The following is a 21,552-nucleotide window of genomic DNA, read 5'->3' on the forward strand; positions in this document are numbered from 1 at the left end:
GTCTTGACCAAGCACCCATTGTAGACCTTGCTCAAGAAAGCAGACTTCTTGGGCAGGATAGCGAAGTGGGGGGCATCCTTGGGGGCCTTCGATATTCAATATAGGCCTAGAACCTCCATTAAGGGGCAGGTCCTAGCAGATTTCATTGTAGAGTTCACCCTGAGACACCTTAAAGTCTTACACATTGGAAAGAATAAGCAAGGAAGTCCTAAGAAAAGCCCAATATGGCAAGTATACGTGGATGGAGCCTTAAATTGCTGAGGAACGAGAGTCGTATAGTTGTAATCTCTCTGAAGGGTATCAGGTTATAAAAGTCATTCAGGTTGGGCTTTTAGGCATCAAACAACAAAATGGAATATGAGGCTCTCTTAGTAAGGCTTTAGATATCCAAGCAAGTAGGGGCGACTAAGCTACAATTGCACTGCAACTCTCAGATGGTAGTCAACCAGGTCAATGGAGAATTTGAGGCCAAGGATCAAATAATGGTGAGCTACTTGAAAGAAGTTAGAACCCTAAAGGGCTAGTTTGAAAGTGTGGATATCTTGCAGATTTCAAGGGGGAATAATAGTCACACTGATTCTCTGGTTACCTTGGCCTTATCAGTGGATAACCCACTCCAGAGGATTATATCAGTAGAATTCTTTTTTTCTCCTCGCACCATCCCCCCTAAAGAAGCCACAATCTTGAGTATACGTCTATCTCTTAGTTGGATGGATCTCGTTCTAACATACCTTCGGGAAGGAAACCTTCTCGAGGATAGACAGGAGGCTAAGAAAATCATATGGAAATCACCCAGGTATTGGGTATCCAAGGAAAGAAAGTTGTACAACAGATCATACTTAGGATCCTATTTGCTATGCATCCACCTTGATGCAGTTAAGGTGCTCCTAGAGGAATTACATGAAAGGGATATGTGGAAGTCACACAGGAGGAAGATCCTTGGCATATAAGGCCTTTACCCAGGGTTACTAGTGGCCAAGCATGCAAAAACAGGCCCAAGAGTTTTCTAAGAAATGTGATCAGTGTCAAAGATTTGCTCCTAGCATCTATCAGCCCAGAGGAGTTCTTAACCCAATATCAAGTCCCTGGCCATAATGGGGCCTCTCCCTAAAGCGACGGGTAATAAAGGCTCTTAGTTGGACCAGACTACTACACCAAGTGGGTTAAAGCCAAGCCCCTTGCCAACATTCAAGACATTAACATCAAAAGATTTGTGTGGAGAAACCTTGTGACCTGGTTTGGCCTACCTAAGTTTCTAATCTCAGACAACGGGCTGTAGTTTGACATTAAAGCCTTCTGACGATACTGCTTGGAGCTGGGCATCATTAACAGATATTCCACTCCATCTTATCCCCAAGGCAATGGTCAAGACAATGATACTAGTAAATCTATTGTGAATGGTCTAAAAAAAAGATCAGATGGCTCCAAGGGAAGATGGGCCGAAGTGTGCTGTGGGCATATCGAACTACTCTAAAAAGGCTAACCGGGGGAAACCCCGTTCTCAATAACCTTCGGTGCAGAGGCGATAATTCCTATGGAGACAGGTCTACCTACCAATCAAATAGATAGATTCGACGAAGAAAGCAATGAATAATTACTTAACAGACACCTAGACCTCGTGGAAGAAAACTTTGAGGTTTCCTTGGCGAAGTTGGTCAATTATCAACAAAAGATCAGCCACGAATACAACAAGGGCATCAAGTGTAGACAGTTTATTCCAGGAGACTTAGTGTTGAGAAAAGTCTTGGGGAACACGAGAGATCCCACAATAGGAAAAAATTGGGACCTAATTGGGAAGGGCCATATCAGATAACATCCATTGCGAGAATAGGAGCATATCGATTAAAAGACCTAGACGAAAGACCTATAGCTAGGCCATGGAATGTATTTAATTTAAAGAAGTATTACTTTTAACTGATATATGAGTAACTGTACCTTATTCCCTTTTGTTGTTATTAAATCAAAGGAGTAGTGAAATTCAACCAGAAGTCCACACGCGGTAACTAGATCATTATGCAAAGAAGTAAATCCCGTGGTACTAGACCTTGTCTTTGCCTTGGGTAAGTCTTAAGCTGAACTTTTTGCCTTAGCCTAAATCTAGGGTCACTAACAATAAGGGAAATTAAGACTTAATGAAAAAGGAGGATAGCGAATCCCGTGGTACTAGACTTTGTCTTTGCCTCGGGTAAGTCTTAAGCTAAACTTTCTGCCTTAACCTGACTCCAGGGTCACTAACAGAAAGAGAAATTAAGACTTAACGAAAAAGGAGGATAGCAGGTCTCGTGGTACTAGACCCTGTCTTTGCCTCAGGTAAGTCTTAAGCTGAACTTTTTGTCTTAGCTTGACCCTAGAGTCACTAACGGAAAGAGAAATAAAGACTTAACAAAGAAAACAACTGTATACACATATACTTGGTAATAATTATCAAGTCCCTTGGTATAAGGCCCTGTCTTTTCCTCGTGTAGGTCTTAAGTTGAAACTTTCTGTATTAGCCTGACTCTAGGGTCAGTAACATAGGAAGAAGACTAAGACCTAACAAAAAAAAGGGGATAAAAAAGGAACCTCGTAGCATCAAGCCTTACAATTCCTTTGAATGCATAAGGGGTCCAAGCACATACATAATGCGACGATAAGAGAACATTCTAAACCACGGTATATCATGAATAAATTTAGGCCTGGCCACGAATGATAAAACAACAAACAACAGTGAATATTTAAGAAGTACACAACAATATGAATACCCCATATATAAATGAAAGTTGCTAAATTACAATATTAGCCGTCCAAACGGGGCACACAAAAGCAAGAAATAAAAGAGAAATAAATAAATATATAAAAATAGGAAAAGCTTGGATCGAAAAACTTTTAAGCCGCTCCCTCAAAGGAAGGCTCCACGGCAAAACTTGCCACCTCACCCACCACTAGCATAGTCATGGTTGGGCCCTCGACCTCCCTCACCAAGGACTCATCGTTGATGATAGCCTGGATCTCAGGATAGTGGATTATTATTAACTCAGATGGAATCAGGATGTTGTCAGCCTACCATAGAGTAGAGGTAGCCTCCACTTGCATTTTGTCCAAAGTCGTGGTCCAACCTTTGGTGAAGTAGACCTGAAGATTCTGCTACACTTCAGGCTTCACGGAGATAATGCAATTGATTTGGCCTTAGTAGTAGGTAGTCTATATTTTCTCATCATCTGCTGCTACAAAGGCTTTTAGCTCGGCAGTCTTGGCCACCAGGTCTTTCTTGGTTTCTTGGAGCTTTTTCTCTAAGGCTTCTTTCCTCTCAGTTATGACCTTAGTATTCTCTAAGGCTTCTTTCCTTTCAGTTATGACCTTAGTATTCTCCTCGGCCTCAGAGCGAAGCTTCTCGGATTTGGACACCTTATTCATCACGTTCGAGATCTTCTTGAGAAGATCTTTGTTATCCATGGTCAGCTCCTCCAACTTGGTCTTAGTTGCCAAGTACCTGCTTTTCACCACCGTGGAACATTGATAGCCCTGCAAACTAGGAGTTAGAAACAAAAGTAGCTCAAGGATAAAGAAAAGAAAGTAGAAGGGCAAATAGGTTACCATGATTGCCTCCCTCTTCATGTTGAGAAGGAGGGCATCATCTTGTTACTGCTCCCAGTGACTCATGTCTTTTGGGAGGAGGAGTGTTTTACCCACGCACTTAGCCACATAACCCCCGCAACCCTCCTTCTAAGGCCTGACTCTATCTGTGGCAGGAAGAGGTTCCCCGTCCACCATAAAGGTCTAGTATAGGCCGGAGCCCCCGTGATGTCTACAAGAGCACCACCCTCTTCAGTTGGGGAGCTTTCGAGGTCAAGGAACGCCACTTAGGGCCCTGAATTTCCCCTCTCCCCCCCTTGACATTTTTCGTCCACCTCATGATCCTCAAGGCGAAGTAGTAGACATCGAGGTAACTTATGGAGTGGTGGGAGTAAAGAGGGCATGACCTTAAGGAATAGGTGGATTTTGGACTTGAACTGTAGAGGGATTAGTCAAAATCTGGCTAGGGGTGACCTAAGACCCCTGTAAGACATCTCAGTCATATTACCTTCAGCAGGAAGAGTAGTAGGAGCATCGAATACTTAGGTCCTGGTTTAGGGACTTTGCGAGGAAGAATTTCCCGTTCTTTTTCTTCTTCTTTTGCACGGGCGTTTAGTAGGAATAACAACCATAACACCGAGGTCTATTGGGGTAAAAGAAAGGGGAGAGTTGCTACGCCTTCTTCCTTCTTCCTTCTGTGCTCTCTCAGTCGGGGACAGAATGTATCCCTTTACTTGGACGTCAGTTGCTACGCCTTCTTCCTTCTTCCTTCTGTGCTCTCTCAGTCGGGGACAGAATGTATCCCTTTACTTGGACGTCAATGTACAGGAGCAATAGGTCCTTCTGTGTGATTGCTTTTCCCATGTTTTGGAAGCTCCAATATACGAGAGTATATCCAAGGATGAGTTATGCAACCCGAAGTTTTTCATCCGAATAAGCATATATTAGGGACCTCAATAGCCTATTTAATTCTGTGGGATTGATCAACTTCCTTTTCTTTTGAAATGCATGGTCCTTTGAAAAAATTAGCGAATAATACAGAAATTAATACGGGAGATGAAATTAGATAAACTGCACGAGCATTTAAAAAGAGAAAAGTAAAAGAAGTTCCTAGAATCTCTACCCACCTGCTCTACCCATGGTCGTAGGATAGTAGATTCCGTCGGGACACCAATTCCCCGAGATGATCTGGTAGTCCCCTTCTGTCTCTTTGTCAGAATCTAAAAGACCTGATATAAGTCTTACCTCCCCGTGCCGAGTTTTAAAGTAAAACCCCGAGATTTTGCTATCCTAGAAACTATATACATAGTTGATATCATGCTTGGTTAAATTAAGACTGAGCCTTTTATTAAGCTCGTTTACACTAACTACCTGAAGACTTGATCACGTAGGTTGCTTGGATTGGAAAAGAAGTCCGGGTTCAGTCAATCAACAAAAAGCCCGGTTAGAGGAAGAAGTCAATGATGGCATTGTTGATCTTATCCCTTTCCATCCTAGAGGACATAGTCAACCTCCTACTAACTACTATAAACACGTTAGGGGTACATTGGTCCGGGAAAACTTTAAAATGCCTTGAAAAATTGGTTAATAATCTACTCATAGGGATCCTAACCCCACCCTTTACGAAAGCTACCAGAGGAATAATAACTCTTCCTTCCCCCCTTGAGAATTCTACCTTTAACTCAGAGCAATAACCCACCTCTACGCCCTCAGGAATCTCGTATACTCTCTTAAACTTAGCTAACCTCTCAGGCGTATCTACCATAGATTAAAACTTACCCATTATCCTAACCGACTGACAGATCGAATGAACCAAAAAAAAAAAGGAGAAGAGATAGAAAAAGACTTACTAACTGTGGACAAAGCAATTGGGGTCGCCTGAAGGTAATCGGAAAAATCTATATATTGAAAGAAAGAAGGAAATAAGGACAAACTCAAAGAGAAGCTCAGAGGGAAATTTAGGAAGAGAAAGAAATGGGAACTCTGAAACTAGTTTGAGTTCCCCCTATATATAGGGGAGCGAGGAGCGGGAAACGACAAAGAATGACTCTTGGTTTCCCGCACCCTCTTAATTCCCCAAACCTTCATCTGGCTGCCCAAAAATACGCGTGTCACTCATCTGGGAGGGGGAAACCTAGGCACTTCTGGGGAAATTAATGCCTAACGATGCCACCTTCCATCAATAACAATTAATGATTACCCCCTATTTATCTTGGGCCACGATCTCCACCTCAACATTAATGACGTAGAGATCGTGGGGGGCTATTATTGGGGGGGGGGGGTGAACTTGATTTCGGGTCGAGGCCCAAAAGCTAGAAGGTCATACTTGAAAAAATGAGCAAGGCCCATCAATGTGGATACAAGCTAGGGCATCTGATGAGTCATGGTAACTCACCAGAGCAATTCCCGTGGAGATCCAAATCAGGCACCAATACCAAAACTTTTATCCATGGTAATAAGCATGGATGGCCCTTCAGTGGAAAAGAATGGGACTACAGGTAACTGTTTCCGTTTAAATCCACAATGCTACTTCCACCAAATTCGTCTCGAGAAACACCCTGAAAGGATAAGGATCACAGAGACAGTCACCTCCTCATTACTGAGAGGTTCTCTACCTAATCTCTTCCACATTGAATGCATATAGGATAACCTAAACAATGCAGACACCTCCAAAAGTCTTATTTTATGATGAAAGGTGGGTAAAGTCGAGGGGGGATGTGACAGGTATCCTAAAAATTTGGCTGAAAGTTGGCCAGCTGGGGAGATAAGGGAAGAAGAAATGCCTATAAAAGGGGAGGATGCTACAACAAAGTGGGGGTTTAAGAAATATTAAGAGAAAAATTTGGGGAAGAACTAGAGAGAGCCATACTGTATTTTTTCTTTTCTCACTTACTCCCTACACCTTGGGAAAATGGTTTGTGCATCCTAAAACATCTCATTTTAACCCCTACTTTCTTAATCAGTTGTTTGAGCCTCCTACTGTGAGATTTTTACCTTAAGTATATGATAATAAATTGTGTAAGTCAATTATCTAGACATTTTTATTATTCAACATGCATGTTTGGGTTTTTTTTTCCCACAAGACAAAATCATAGTAATTAAAAGGGAAGCTTAGTGCAATGAATTTATCATGGTATAGTGCAGGCTATATCTTCCTGAAGCTTAGTTGTTTAGTTAAGCGTGTGTTTAGCTCCAAATTAAAAAACTAGCTTATTTTACTATTTAGTTTATTTTCGCTACTATTCATGGACCTTACTGTACTTTTTGGTTCTATTCATAAGTCTCACGTACTATTCATGGGCCCTACTGTGTTTTTTGGTACTATTCATAAGTCTCACGTACTATTTCAGCTAATTTTTATCTTTATCTACAATATTTTCAGCAAAAAGTTTTTAGTTTCAGCAAAATAAACTGCTCTCAAACGAACCCTAAAATTGAGAGATGGACCACACTACACTGTGAGAGACACAGAAACACTGAGAAAGGCATTAAAACGTGGTGGTGGGAGCCTAATCAAGTTCCATGATATATAGACATTGAACTTGGACTCTGTGCTTGACCCATCTCTATCTCAGGCTCTGTTTACTCTGAAGGCTTGCTTGAACCTCCAATCTGCTTTCAAGATTTTCAAGCACTGAGTCATAACATAAACAACCACCTACTTAAAAAGTGCTTTAAAGGTGAAGATCTGTTATTGAATCTTTAATCCCACCTTTGCAAAAAGAAAAGGGGATTCATCAATTATAATATTCAGGATTTAGATACAGAAACCGGTGCATTTTGATGTCCTACTTTTTGTCAACATCTCACTATTATACCTCCACTTATCCAATGACTTAAATAGTAAACAGGATATGTGTAAGATTTTTGGAGATTTTCTTTAGTTTTTATATTATATTTTTATATAAAGCTTTTTTTTGGGGGGTATAACTGTATCTTTGTTAACTTTTAACAAATAAGCTTTTTAAAAAAATTAAAAAAAAAAAAAACTATTCCTCATGCATTTTGTTTGATTGTTTTATTTATTTATTTTTGTGTACAATATTTTTAAAGCTTCACTCAAATTTTTTAAGTATAACTGCACTTTTGTGAAATTTAAGCAAATAAGTAAATCAAAACCATTTATTTTCTAATATACAACATTATTAGAGAGCGATAACTATCTTATTTATAAAATATCTAAAATTTTCAAGTTTTTCAACTTTTAAAATATACATAAATAACGAATTTATGAATTAGATTGTAAATCAGATTTGATTAATACAGAATTTAGAGTGTATGTATATTAAGAACAAAAAGAACATTTAATCAAATTTTATTAAAATATAAATTCAATAAAATGTTATTAAATAGTATAACATTATTAAAAAGTTATTTAAAGAGTAATTTGATCCCTATCCTTGGATAATTCAATCTACATTGAATTAACTTTCAGTCCAAATTCAAATTTGTTAATTCTAGCCTCCGTCTAGATAAATTTGAGAAAAAGTAAAATAAGTTATTTGGTATTATTATAAATTAAAGTTAGAGCAATTATAGGTTTACATTGTACTATTAATATAAATCTTATATCGTAGACTAAACAAATGTGTACAATGTTGTGTGCATTTGTAAAAAAAATGTACTATTGTATACTTTTAATTAGTTTACAATGTAAACTAAAATTTTTCCAAAAAATGATTTTTTTTTTTTGGAGAATCATTCCTTTAATGAATGTTAAAAATGAACCAGCACTGTTATTTGCTAAATATCACAAATTCAATAAACAAATCATGAGGACCAAATTCCATTAAAAAAAAAAAATCATGAGGACCAAAAATAAGGACGAGAATTAGTATTAAAGTTTTTTTTTTTTTTTAAAATTTTTAGAGAGAGTTTCAACTTGTGGCGTCCGACTTTTTATTATTTGACCAAGACACTAATCAGTTTTTAGTGTAAACATGGATTGAACCCCAAATCTCTTATTCAACCATCGAAAACTTTACCAATTGAATTAACTGAAATCCACAGTATTAATATTAAAAGGGAAATGTTAACGAGTGTCCTTAAGACACTGATTAGGAATCCAGTTAAAGAAAATTTTTATAGGAAAAAAAAAAATATTTTGACAGCTTTTTTCATTTCTCATAAAAATTATGTCAAAATTTTTCTTAAATGAATTTTTAACCAGTACCCTAAGGACACTAGTTAACATCAATCATATCAAAATTAACTTTCTACTCTAAGCCAGAGACAAAATAAGGGAACATTAATTGTTATCGTTAAAATTAGTACATGGCCAATTAATATCAACTGGCACAGACAGTTTCTCAAAAAAAAAAAAAAAACTGGCACAGACAAGATCCGAACAAATCGTTATTTTTCCTGCACCAACCATTGAGAACAACTCCAACTGTAACGTTAAGCAATTAAATCGATAAAATATTAATCCTATGCTTCTGTTCACATAGATGGGAAGAAAATTTAACAAAGTGGTTTTCTAATCTACAGCTTATCCAAAAAAGAAAAGAAAAGATTTTTATATTCTACAAACCCATACGTAAGCACCAGTAGTTTTCATGTGAAAGGAATTTGAGAGGAATGAATAGTAATTGCAGAGAGATGATTGCTCATTGCTTTTTCTTTTTATGATTTCTTTTATCAACATAAAGAGATGTTAATTGAATGATGACTACTGAAGATGGTAAGATTTAGTCTGGTGGGCCTATCTTAATGGGCCTGACGGATAGGTACTGTTTGGCCTGTGTAAAGCGGGACCCACGCTCCCTAAAGGCCCATCATGGACAGACATAGTAAGGGCCCATAGCCCGAAATCTCTATTGCCTGGAAAAGCCTTAAGATCCAATAAGGGAAATGGTATCAGAGTCCCACATTGGAAAGATCTGGAGGTCAAGAAGAAAAGCCACCTCTCCACTGCTATAAAAGGAGTAACTTTCACGCAAATCAAGGTAAGATTAATTGACCCTCTCTAACGCCTTTAAAAAATAACTCAAGGGACGAATTCTAACTTGACCTTCGGAGAACTTTTGGCCGGCACCACACCGGTGCTCTCTAAGGGTTTTTCTCCCGTTCGTTCTTGTTGTGCAGGTTCGTTGACTCGCGAGTACAGTGCGACTCATTGGTGACAATTCTCAACGTCATCAGTTGGCGCCGTCTGTGGGAAAGAACGAGAGACGTATAGTACTTCGTAGATTCCCAGACAAAAGAGTTCCATGGTACTCACTCGCTCAATGGCAACCACGAATGACGTTCAGGAAGAAGCCCCTACGACGGCCCTTGAGAGACAGGTCAGGACGCTCGCCGCAGCCGTAGAGCGCCTCACCAAGCAAAACCACGACCTACAAGAGCAGCTGAACCAAAAGAATGCCGCGGTCAGTAACCAAGGAGCGGATCAAGAGGGAAACAGCGCCGAAAGGAGAAATCAGGACGGACCACAGGGGAGTAACGCCCCGAGCAAACCAGTAAGACGGGACATAAGCATCCCTTCCCCGACGGACACTGCCCCACAATCCATCATCGCGGAGATGCAGGCGATGAAGGAGCAGATGGATGTGATGATGAGCGCTCTCAAGGGGCGAGTGTCAAGTGATCTTGACGACCTTGTCAACCGGACTGACTCACCATTCACAGCAGCTGTTAACTCCTTCCCCCTGCCAAATAAGTTCCGTATGCCAAGTATGGATAGTTACGACGGAGTCAAGGACCCTCTAGATCACCTAGAGACCTTCAAGACCCTGATGCACCTTCAGGGAGTGGCAGACGCGATTATGTGCAGGGCCTTTCCTACAACCCTGAAGGGCGCAGCAAGGATTTGGTTCAGCCGGATAGCGCCCAACTCCATCAGCACCTTCAAGGAGCTAAGCGCTCAATTTACTACGCATTTCATCGGAGGACATCGGTACAAGAAATCCACGGCTTGTTTGATGAATATCAAGCAACGGGAAGAGGAGACGTTAAGGGCCTACATATCACGCTTCAACAAAGAAGCACTCTCGATCGACGAAGCCGACGACAAGATATTGGTAGCAGCATTCACAAACGGACTAAAGGGGGGTAAGTTTTTGTTCTCCCTATACAAAAACGACCCCAAGACCATGTCGGAGGTCCTTTACAGGGCCACCAAATATATGAACGCTGAAGACGCACTATTATCGCGAGAAGATAGGCCCAAGAAAAGAGACCGACAGGAGGATTCTCGACAAGACCAGGGGCGGAAGAAAGGAAGGATGGGAGACCGAAGGGAGGACAGACGTCCAAAACCCATGGGCGGAAGGTTCGCGAGTTTCACCCCTCTAAACGCGCCGATTGACCAAGTCCTAATGCAGATTAAGGACGAAGGGTCCCTGACGTTCCCAGGAAAGCTGAAGAGTGACCCCAGCAAAAGGCCTAGAGACAAATATTGCCGCTTTCATCGTGACCACGGCCACGACACGGCCGATTGCTACGACTTGAAGCAGCAAATCGAAGCACTTATCCGACAAGGGAAGCTGCAGAAGTTCGTCAACAAGGGGAGAACGGATCAACCCCCACAGGAACAACACCTCCGTCGAGAAAACGAGCGACCAAGACCCCCAATTGGAGACATAAGAATGATAGTCGGAGGGACTGCTGCGGCCGGATCGTCAAAGAAGGCTCGCAAAACATACCTTCGGACGGTACAGAATGTCCAGTTGACGAGCAGACTGCCAAGGATAGCAAACGGAGAAGAACCTATTGTTGGGTTCACGGAAGAGGATGCACGGCGCCTACACCATCCACACGACGATGCCCTCGTCGTCAGCGTGCGGACAGGAGACTACAACGTCCACCGAGTGTTGATCGACAACGGCAGTTCGGCCGACATATTGTACTATCCGGCATTCCAGCAGATGAGGATTGATAGGGACCTGCTAATACCGACAGACGCCCCGCTCGTTGGTTTTGGAGGGAGTAAGGTATTCCCTCTGGGCTCAGTAACGTTACGGGTGACAGTAGGAGATTACCCCCAACAAATCACCAGGAACGTGACATTCTTGGTGGTCGATTGCTCGTCCGCCTACAATGCCATTCTTGGACGACCTACGCTCAACACGTGGAAGGCGTCAACATCAACTTACGCCCTAATGGTCAGGTTCCCAACGGAATATGGGGTAGGAGAGCTACGCGGAAGCCAAGTTGCCGCACGAGAATGCTACGTCGCTATGATGGAGATGCAAGACCAAATCCAGGCCTTGAACATAGAAGAGCACCGAACGGTGGCGGAACCGACAGAGAAGCTGGAGGAGATAACTCTTGACAGTTCCAATCCGGACAGAACAACCAAGATCGGAACGCTTGCCAAACCCGGAATCCGTCAAGAGCTAGTAGCTTTCCTGAGGAGCAATAAGGATGTGTTCGCCTGGAGCCATGACGATATGCCGGGAATCGATCCCTCCGTCATGGTACACAAATTGAATGTATTACCCTCGTTTCCACCCGTCCGACAAAAGAAGAGAGTGTTCGCAACGGAACGGGACCAAGCAATAGCGGAGGAGGTCCGCAAACTCCAAGAGGCAAACTTCATCAGGGAAGTCTACTATCCCGATTGGCTGGCGAATGTGGTAATGGTAAAGAAAGCGAGCGGCAAGTGGCGCATGTGCGTGGATTTCACCGATCTCAACAAAGCGTGCCCTAAAGATAGTTATCCCCTTCCAAGAGTCGACGTCCTAGTAGACTCGACGGCTCAACACCAGTTACTAAGCTTCATGGACGCTTTCTCGGGTTACAATCAGATCCGCATGCACGAGGCCGATCAGGAAAAGACTTCGTTCGTAACCAGCCAAGGACTATTCTGCTACAAAGTAATGCCATTCGGCCTGAAGAATGCGGGGGCAACATACCAAAGGCTAATGAACAAGATGTTCGCGCAGCAGATCGGGAGGAATGTTCAAGTCTATGTCGACGACATGCTTGTGAAGAGCCGGAAGGAGGAAGACCACCTCGAAGATCTTAAGGAAACGTTCGGTACGCTACGATCCTACAACATGAAACTCAATCCGGGAAAATGCGCATTCGGCGTAACGGCAGGCAAATTCCTAGGCTTCATGGTATCCCAGAGAGGGATTGAGGCTAACCCGGACAAAATCCGAGCCATATTAGAAATGGCACCCCCGCGAAATGTGAAGGAGATACAAAGCCTTAACGGCAAGATAGCGGCGTTAAATAGATTCGTGTCGAGAGCCACGGACAAGTGCCTGCCCTTTTTTCGCACATTAAAGAAATCCTTCGAGTGGACGGACGAGTGTCAGAGAGCGTTCGAGGAGTTAAAGGCATACCTATCTTCACCACCCCTATTGAGTCCATCGCAACCTGGCGAAGAACTTTTCCTCTACTTGGCAGTCTCATCTGTCGCCGTCAGCGCTGCTTTAATTAGAGAAGAGGATAATGCACAGAAGCCTGTATACTACGCCAGCCGGGCGCTCCGCGGCGCCGAAGAAAGATACCAACCTATGGAGAAACTCGCTTTCGCATTGATAACGGCGGCTCGCAAGCTGAAACCTTACTTTCAAGCCCATACCATGAATGTAATGACCGACAAGCCCTTGCGAAGGGCACTGAGTAATCCCGAAGCCGCGGGTCGACTGACGTTGTGGGCAATAGAATTGAGTGAGTTTGACATCAAGTACCGTCCGCGTGTAGCCATCAAAGGACAAGCTGTAGCCGACTTCATAGCAGAGTTTACGCGAGACGAGGACAAGGGGGCAGAAGAACCCCCCAAATGGAGCATCTACACCGACGGGTCCTCCAATCGGCGAATTGGAGGGGCCGGCATAGTGTTGCTGTCACCAGAAGGAGACAAGATCGAATGTATGGTCCGTCTCGACTTTCCCATTACCAACAATGAAGCAGAGTACGAAGCAGTGGCGGCAGGACTCGACCTGGCAAAAGCCGCCGGAGCGGAAAGTGTAGCCGTTCATTGCGACTCGCAGGTCGTAACCAATCAAGTAAACGGAGAGTATGAATGTAAGGGGGAAAGGCTAAAGAGATATCTTGATCAAGTGAAGGCGAGAATCAACGGGCTAAAAGCGACGGTCGTCCAAATCCCCAGAGGAGAGAATGAGCTCGCCGATCGCCTAGCCAAAGCCGCTTCAGCAGAACATGTGACGACACCGGGTAATGTACTTTCCTTTGTTCAAGTCTTCCCACTAATAGACCCCGACAATATGCAGGAGATACGCTCCGAAAGAAACTGGACTACACAGATAACTTCATACTTGAAGGACGGGTTACTGCCCCAAGAGAAGGAGGCAGCGAGGAAATTAAAAGTCCAAGCGGCGAGATTCGTCTTGATAAAAGACATTCTTTACAAGAGGGGTTTCTCCCGTCCTTACCTAAGATGCCTCGGGGTTGAAGAGGCAGACTACGTAATGAGGGAAGTACACGAAGGGATATGCGGGAACCATTCTGGGTCGCGGTCGTTAGTGCACAAACTGGTACGAGCTGGGTACTACTGGCCGACCATGCAGAAGGATGCCGAGTCTTACGTTAAAAGCTGCGACAAATGCCAGCGGTTCAGCAATTTTATCGGACAGCCGGCTGAGGAGCTCACACCCATGACGGCTCCATGGCCGTTCGCTCAATGGGGACTGGATATCATGGGGCCTTTCCCAACATGGGGCCTTTCCCAACGGCGGTAAGGCAGCTCAAGTTCTTGGTAGTGGGTATTGACTACTTCACAAAATGGGTAGAAGCGGAAGCCTTGGCCACCATCACAGAAAAGAACATTAGAAGTTTTGTCTGGCGGTCCATCGTATGCAGGTTTGGTATTCCTAGAGTCCTTGTCTCGGACAACGGGAGGCAGTTCGACAACGGCCACTTCAGGGATTTCTGCACACAGCTAGGAATAAAAAACCACTACTCATCACCCGCCCATCCTCAGGCCAATGGCCAGGTTGAAGTCACGAACCGATCCCTGCTAAAGATTATCAAGACTCGGCTCGAGGGGGCAAAGGGGATATGGCCCGAAGAATTACCGAGCATACTTTGGGCGTACAGGACGACGGCTAGGACTCCGACAGGAGAGACGCCATTCCGACTGACATACGGGAATGAGGCGGTCATCCCCGCAGAAGTTGGCCTCACAAGTTACAGGGTTCATAACCATGATGAAGGCAGGAACGACGAATCAATGAGGCTACAGCTGGACCTGATAGATGAGGTAAGGTCGGCCGCGGAGCAAAGGATCGCAAGATACCAGGAACGCATGGCCAGACATTACAACTCCAGGGTCCGACACAGAGACTTCCAAGTGGGAGACCTGGTACTCAGAAGGGTCATGGGCGCAGCTAGAGACCCTACACAGGGAAAGCTCGGCCCCAACTGGGAAGGACCTTACCGAGTCACGGCATGGAAAAGGAAAGGAACATACCACCTGGAGACTACAGAGGGGGAGAAGCTACTACATCCATGGAATGCGGAGCATTTGAGGAAATACTACCAGTGATAGTAACACGGCGAACGGCAACCAATTTTCCATTTGGCTTTTTATTAACTATTTATAAGTTTTCTTTAACATGTGTTTCTTTGCTACAATCCAGTCGTGCCTTTTTTAAGCCCAAGGGGGCAGGCACTTTTCCTTTACGCAATTAGAAACAAGTATGATTTTCTGTCTACTTTGATGTCACTACAATTGTCCTCAAATTGAACGGATGCTAGTTAAAAGTCCACAAAGTGGACGGATCACCTAAACAGGTGAATAATTCTACATGTCCGTAAAAGTGGACGGTTAATACGCCACTAAGTGGACGGATCACCTAAACAGGTGAATAATTCTACATGTCCGTCAAAGTGGACGGTTAATACGCCACTAAGTGGACGGATCACCTAAACAGGTGAATAATTCTACATGCCCGTCAAAGTGGACGGTTAATACGCCACTAAGTGGACGGATCACCTAAACAGGTGAATAATTCTACATGTCCGTAAAAGTGGACGGTTAATACGTCACTAAGTGGACGGATCACCTAAAAACGGTGAATAATTCTACGCGTCCGTAAAAGTAGACGGTCTATACGCCACAATGTGGACGGGTAACCTAAAACGGTAAATAATTCTACATGTCCACGAAATGGACGGATCATCAAAACGGTGAGTATTTAAACAAGTCCACAAGTTGGACGGTATGGCCTCCACAAAGTGGACGGACCTACGTAATTCAATACTTCCATAAGTTCGAGGTATTTATGCCACTAAGTGGACGGATCATCTAAAACGGTAAATAATTCTACATGTCCACGAAATGGACGGATCATCAAAACGATGAGTATTTAAACAAGTCCACAAGTTGGACGGTATGGCCTCCACAAAGTGGACGGACCTACGTAATTCAATACTTCCATAAGTTCGAGGTATTTAAGCCACTAAGTGGACGGATCATCTAAAACGGTGAATAATTCTACATGTCCATAAATTGGACGGTTCAGCCAAAACGGTGGGAAAATTACATACATAAATAAAGCGGACGGCTCCAGAACGCCCACGAGGTGGACGGACGACCTGACTATATAAGTCAGCAACAGCTTTTAAAATGGACGGATCAACAGATTAGCTTGTGCAAATCAACACTTAAAATCAAACATTGTTCAATACAAAATCAAACTTTAAACAAACCGTCTACAAATAATTAACTGTATATAAAAGGGAGACGGATCCTCCTAAACAATTACATGGGTTACTCTGCTTTCTTGGGGTCGGCAACAGCGACCTCATTCGGCGGAGCGGACTCTCCGTCACCCTGAGCTGCTTCTTCCCCAAAGAGGTCCTCCGTATTTTCGGAGGCGACGGGCAGGGCAGAAGTCTGATCTTGATCAGTAAGTGTTATCATAGACACGTCCAGATCTGGATAGGTCTTTTTTATCTGACGGAGCGCATCGTCAAAGCCTTGAAGGAACGATCCTCCCAGCTCCTTCAACAAGGACTCGGAGTTGCGATATTCGCTGACGGCGTCGTCCTTTGCATGACGGAGCTTTTTCTTCAGATCTTTCACCTCGTCCGCTCTGCTCTTCAAGACCTTCCCAGCTTCTTCCGTCTTCTGTTCAAGCTCCTTTCTTGTATTCTCAGACAGTTCAAATTTCTGCTCCATGGTGGACTTCCACTTGTGCAGCTGGCTAAGCTCTTCTTCCGTCTTCCCAAGTTTTGACCGTACCCGTTCCAGAGCCGCTTCACGGTTGAGGCAACGGTCCATCAAGCCCTTCATCATAACCAAGGACTGAAATAAAGAAAATTAGAAGTGTTAAAAATGAAACTAGAAAGTGAACGGACATACACTGAAGGATAATGAAAAGTTACCTGTCCGACGGCAAATAACCCCGTCTCTCCCATCGCCTCCGTCGAGTGATTCCCCAGATCCTCATAGTCCTCTGCAGAAAGTATGGACGTAAGCTTTTCCAAAGCGAACTTCGAATCATCACGAAGAAGGGGAGGGGGCTTCTCCTCGCTGACGGGTGGAGCATGCATTAGGCCCTTACCGGCCCCCTGTTTAACTTGGTTGACGGCCTTAGGGCCCTCAGCCATCAAGCCCACGATGGGCTCCATTGACACCTTTGGCTGCTTGTGTGGACGGTCGGACTTTGGTGGCTGCTTCCTCTTGCCCGATGACCCCGGCACACTGGGAACAACGATCTCACCCGTCTTCTTTTGCTCGACGGCTAGAGATTTTATCATGGCTCTTCTCTTGGCGTCGTCCATTTCTGCAATACAGGACGGATGATGATGTTCTCTCAAAAGTAAAATTTCAATTTCAAGGGTAAAAGTAGACGGACTCACGTTTGTGTATTCTTTCGTCGTAAGCAATGGCCTCACGGGTAGGTTCTGGACCGTCACAATACCAGTGTATTGTCTTTGGATTCACTAACTTGGCCCAGGTCCTTTCGTCCGGCTTAGCTTTTCTACAAACCTTTTCAAGGAAACTAAATTCCTCGAGGCTAACCTGCGGGCGCCCTCTACCTGCAAAGAGAGACGGTCAAAATACGCACATAATAGAGGACGGGTGTATAAAAAAGGAACAAGCAAGACGGGTGCATACGCGCTTGGTTTATTATCCCCCAAGTTGTATCGACGGGCATGTACTCCGTCTCTCCTGGACGGTTCATCCACCTGTCACCCTCCAGGAAGAAATAGCGACTCTTCCAGTCTCTATTTGAGTCTGGGGTCTCAAAGATGACCTTCAACAAGGGACTTCGACTAGCAAAACGGTACAACCCCCTTGATCTATCAATCTCATCTGGACGGTAACAGTGAAGAAATTCACGGACCGTCAGTCTCCTTTCTCCATTCGACATTGCGCCATAAAGAATCTCCATTGCTATGAAGACCCTCCAGGCGTTTGGAGAAATCTGGGTGACGGACAGTCCCAGGTAATGCAAGAGTTCCCTATGGAGTGTAGAGAGCGGGAACCGAAGTCCAGACTTCAACACCTGCTCGTACACTCCAACACCTTCTACTCCGTCATAATAACATCTCTCCGACACGTAGGGAAGACGGATCGGGATGTAGTCTGGTATCTGAAAATTTGTTCTAAAGGTACTGAAATGTCTCTCCCGGATGACGGATGTGAACCTATGCACTGTCCACTCTGGTAACATGATGAACTGCCTTAGTCCATCAGCACCTACGACGGACTCCAGTGCTTGATTCCCGTCAGGACCCTCTATCTCAATTTTCTCCACATCCTCACTTGTTGAGGACGAAGAGGATGCAGACGGACTCCTATCTTCGCCTGGACTATCTTGGTCTTTATGACCGGACGGGTATACATTCTCGTATTCCGTCCCGTCACGAACCACCGATTGGTTACTTGACGCACTAGACATTTCCTACAATTAATGATGAAACCTAAGACTTGACGGGTTTAAAAACATTGACGGGTATATTAAGCCTAACAATATTGCTTGGTCGAAAATGTAACTTGAATATGAAATTAAAGTAAATACTTACCACACCTGACGGAGTAATGCTGACGGTTGTGGTAATTGGTGGTTACCAGTGCTCGACGGACTTCTCTGGCAAGGTTGACGGTTCTCTCTGACAGACGTTTTCTGTTTGGAAATGCGAAAATGAGAGATTGAGACGCCTCATATATATAGGAGATACACGGAAGACGAAGCGACGCTTCGATCCTATACAACGGCCAGTCAGAGATTGACACGTGGCATGCTAATAAATGCTAACCTGTCTGCTCGCATCAGTAGATGGTAACCGTCGACTATATGAAACCGTCTGAAACTGCAAGATACCCGTCATCCTATCTGACGGTTAAAGATCTGAAACCGTCATACATTCTGACGGTTGTGTCCGCCTATTACTTTAAATCTTCTGTTTCACGGATCCATTCCGTCATTAAAGTACCCGTCATGCCCCTACATTAGGATCGTCACCCCATTGATCCTTGGAACAGACGGACCATTGGGGTGAAGGGGGCAACTGAAGATGGTAAGATTTAGTCTGGTGGGCCTATCTTAATGGGCCTGACGGATAGGTACTGTTTGGTCTGTGTAAAGCGGGACCCACGCTCCCTAAAGGCCCATCATGGACAGACATAGTAAGGGCCCATAGCCCGAAATCTCTATTGCCTGGAAAAGCCTTAAGATCCAATAAGGGAAATGGTATCAGAGTCCCACATTGGAAAGATCTGGAGGTCAAGAAGAAAAGCCACCTCTCCACTGCTATAAAAGGAGTAACTTTCACGCAAATCGAGGTAAGATTAATTGACCCTCTCTAACGCCTTTAAAAAATAACTCAAGGGACGAATTCTAACTTGACCTTCGGAGAACTTTTGGCCGGCACCACACCGGTGCTCTCTAAGGGTTTTTCTCCCGTTCGTTCTTGTTGTGCAGGTTCGTTGACTCGCGAGTACAGTGCGACTCATTGGTGACAATTCTCAACGTCATCAACTACAATCTCAGCTCAGCTAATAATTGTTTCTCAAAATTTCGATGTTTATTAGTATTACAAGGCTAGAAAGAGAGAGAGAGAAATTCGTATTGAATTCTCCAAAAAGAAAAAAAAAAGAGAAAAAAAAAAAAGAAAGAGAAGAAAAGTTCAAAAATATATGTTTAGATTTTATTTTCTAAAATTTTCTTTTAATGTATGTTTGGGAAGCGCGTCTGCATTTGTGCACTTTGTTGAAAAAACGTAAGTCTTATAGCACCGTTTGGGAAGCGTGTCTGCATTTGTGCATTTTGTTGAAAAAATGTGAGTCTTATAGCACCATTTACGGATCCATAAAAGTTATTTAAATATAAATTTCAATATAAATTTGGGTTTCACTGTATTATTTATACATTTAAAAATTATCTTGTTAGAATATTTTCAGTAATAAATTTTTAATTTTTAACAAATAAATAATATCTAAACCCACTCCAAAAATTTAGCAAATAAATAATATCTAAACACACTCCAGTTGTGTATCTTTTGCCGACAGAGTACCTAGTAGGTTTCAAAATCAAGAATAACCCAGAAGTATAACAGAACAATTTTTATGAGCCCCTAATATTATATTATATCATATTATATTATATATTATATTATATATATGCAGATAAAATTACTTACTACCTTGGATACTACTCTAAAAAAAAAAAAAAAAAAAGAACAAAACAAGTTATTACCCCAAAATAGTAGTAGATCCGTGCGTTAAATGGTAAATTCTCATCAAGAAACTTTGTATTCCAATCTCACAATTAGAAACATCACATAAAAGTTATCAACTTCTATTATTTAAAGCAATCTTCTCAAATACTTCTGTTAGAGCAAAAAAAAAAAAAAAAAAGAGAAAAAAGTCCTAAATTTTTCATATCGTTTTTTCTATTTTATTTTTGCGTACCAAGTTTTCATGCCCTATATACATTTTTTTTTTTCTATCAAAATGTTCAATAATCCCACCAACCCAAATTCTTAATTCTCTCTTCCAAAAAAAAAAAAAAAAAAAAACCCCTCAATCCGAATTGTACTCACTGTACTCTGCGTAAAAATCAGAAACCCCAGTAGCAGCCCAGAGGCGTTGATTGAACTCATCTTGCTTCTCCTCAGGCACAAACTGGGTCCTACAAAGAGGACACGTTTTCTGATCATGGTCCATCCAACGGTCCAAACAAGCTCTGTGGAAAATGTGCTTACAATTCCTCAACCACCTGATCTCGTCCTCTCCATCAAACTCATACAGGCAGACAGCACAGCTTTCCGGCGGGTCTCCGGCGCCGGCACCGGCCACGATGTCCTGCACCTTCATCACCGGCAAGAATTCCCGGATCAGCATAGCGGATACGGGTTTGTGTTCGGGTGTACAGGTCGGGTCATCTACCCAAATTGTGTCGGTTTCAATGAAATCAGAGAGACCCAGAAAGTTAAAGAGTGAGAAAATGAGGTTTCTGATGAAACCCAGAAGGGAAAGTGCTTGGAGGATGAGGTTTGGAAAGAAAACCTCGGAGTACCCGACTGGAAAACCCATGGAGCTCCGTTAATAGAAAGTGGGTCTTTTTTCTTTTTCTTTTGTATGTTGCTTTATTAGCTATCTATCTAGCTTATTCTAGCTATAGCTAGCTTGAGTGAGAGAGGCTTTTATAGAGAATTTTTACTAGGGAGAGAGGATGGAAGCTTCTGTTTCGGCTGTGATAAATGGGGTACAAATAAGCTACATGCTAGAGCTACAGCCTGTGACTTAACCTGTGGGAACAACATTCAAATCAAATTTATTAAGATTTTTTTTTTGACTGAAAAGGTAGCAGAAGAAGTTGATAATAATAGAGCCATATGGTAATCAATTACGATTATAATTTGGCAATTCAATTTTGAAAATTTTTAGTAAGTTTCAATTAATTCAACTGATAAAGTTTCTGATAGTTGAGTAAGAGATTTGGGGTTCAATTTTCGCCTACACCAAAAACTGATTGGTGTCTTAGTCTGATGATAAAGAGTATCAATTTATCATCAGAAACAGATACTATAAGTTGAAACTCTCTAAAAAAAAATTTGAAATTTTTTATG

The 21,552-nt window shown here is 43.0% G+C and overlaps 2 protein-coding genes across 3 annotated transcripts; both read right to left on the minus strand.

The window, feature by feature from the left end:
* Window positions 1-16,097: 16,097 nt before the first annotated feature.
* Window positions 16,098-19,340, minus strand: LOC115983323. Of its 2 annotated transcripts, XM_031105969.1 has the most exons (5): window positions 18,739-19,340; window positions 18,505-18,605; window positions 17,335-17,514; window positions 16,858-17,258; window positions 16,098-16,777 (listed from the first exon to the last, which is right to left on the minus strand). In XM_031105969.1, exons 1-5 carry the CDS (start codon window positions 18,750-18,752, stop codon window positions 16,241-16,243), a joined length of 1,233 nt encoding a protein of 410 aa, XP_030961829.1. In that variant the 5' UTR covers window positions 18,753-19,340; the 3' UTR covers window positions 16,098-16,240. The 2 variants fall into 2 exon arrangements, with proteins under 2 accessions (XP_030961829.1, XP_030961828.1); XM_031105968.1 differs by having other exon boundaries at window positions 17,594-19,340.
* A 1,075-nt stretch (window positions 19,341-20,415) lies between these two features.
* On the minus strand, window positions 20,416-21,113 carry LOC115987210 (E3 ubiquitin-protein ligase RHA1B-like). The gene has a single exon (XM_031110714.1). It carries the CDS (start codon window positions 21,014-21,016, stop codon window positions 20,504-20,506), a length of 513 nt encoding a protein of 170 aa, XP_030966574.1. The 5' UTR covers window positions 21,017-21,113; the 3' UTR covers window positions 20,416-20,503.
* Window positions 21,114-21,552: the final 439 nt, after the last annotated feature.

The sequence above is a fragment of the Quercus lobata genome, chromosome 4 (assembly GCF_001633185.2).
Source record: "Quercus lobata isolate SW786 chromosome 4, ValleyOak3.0 Primary Assembly, whole genome shotgun sequence".
Classification (NCBI taxonomy): domain Eukaryota; kingdom Viridiplantae; phylum Streptophyta; class Magnoliopsida; order Fagales; family Fagaceae; genus Quercus; species Quercus lobata.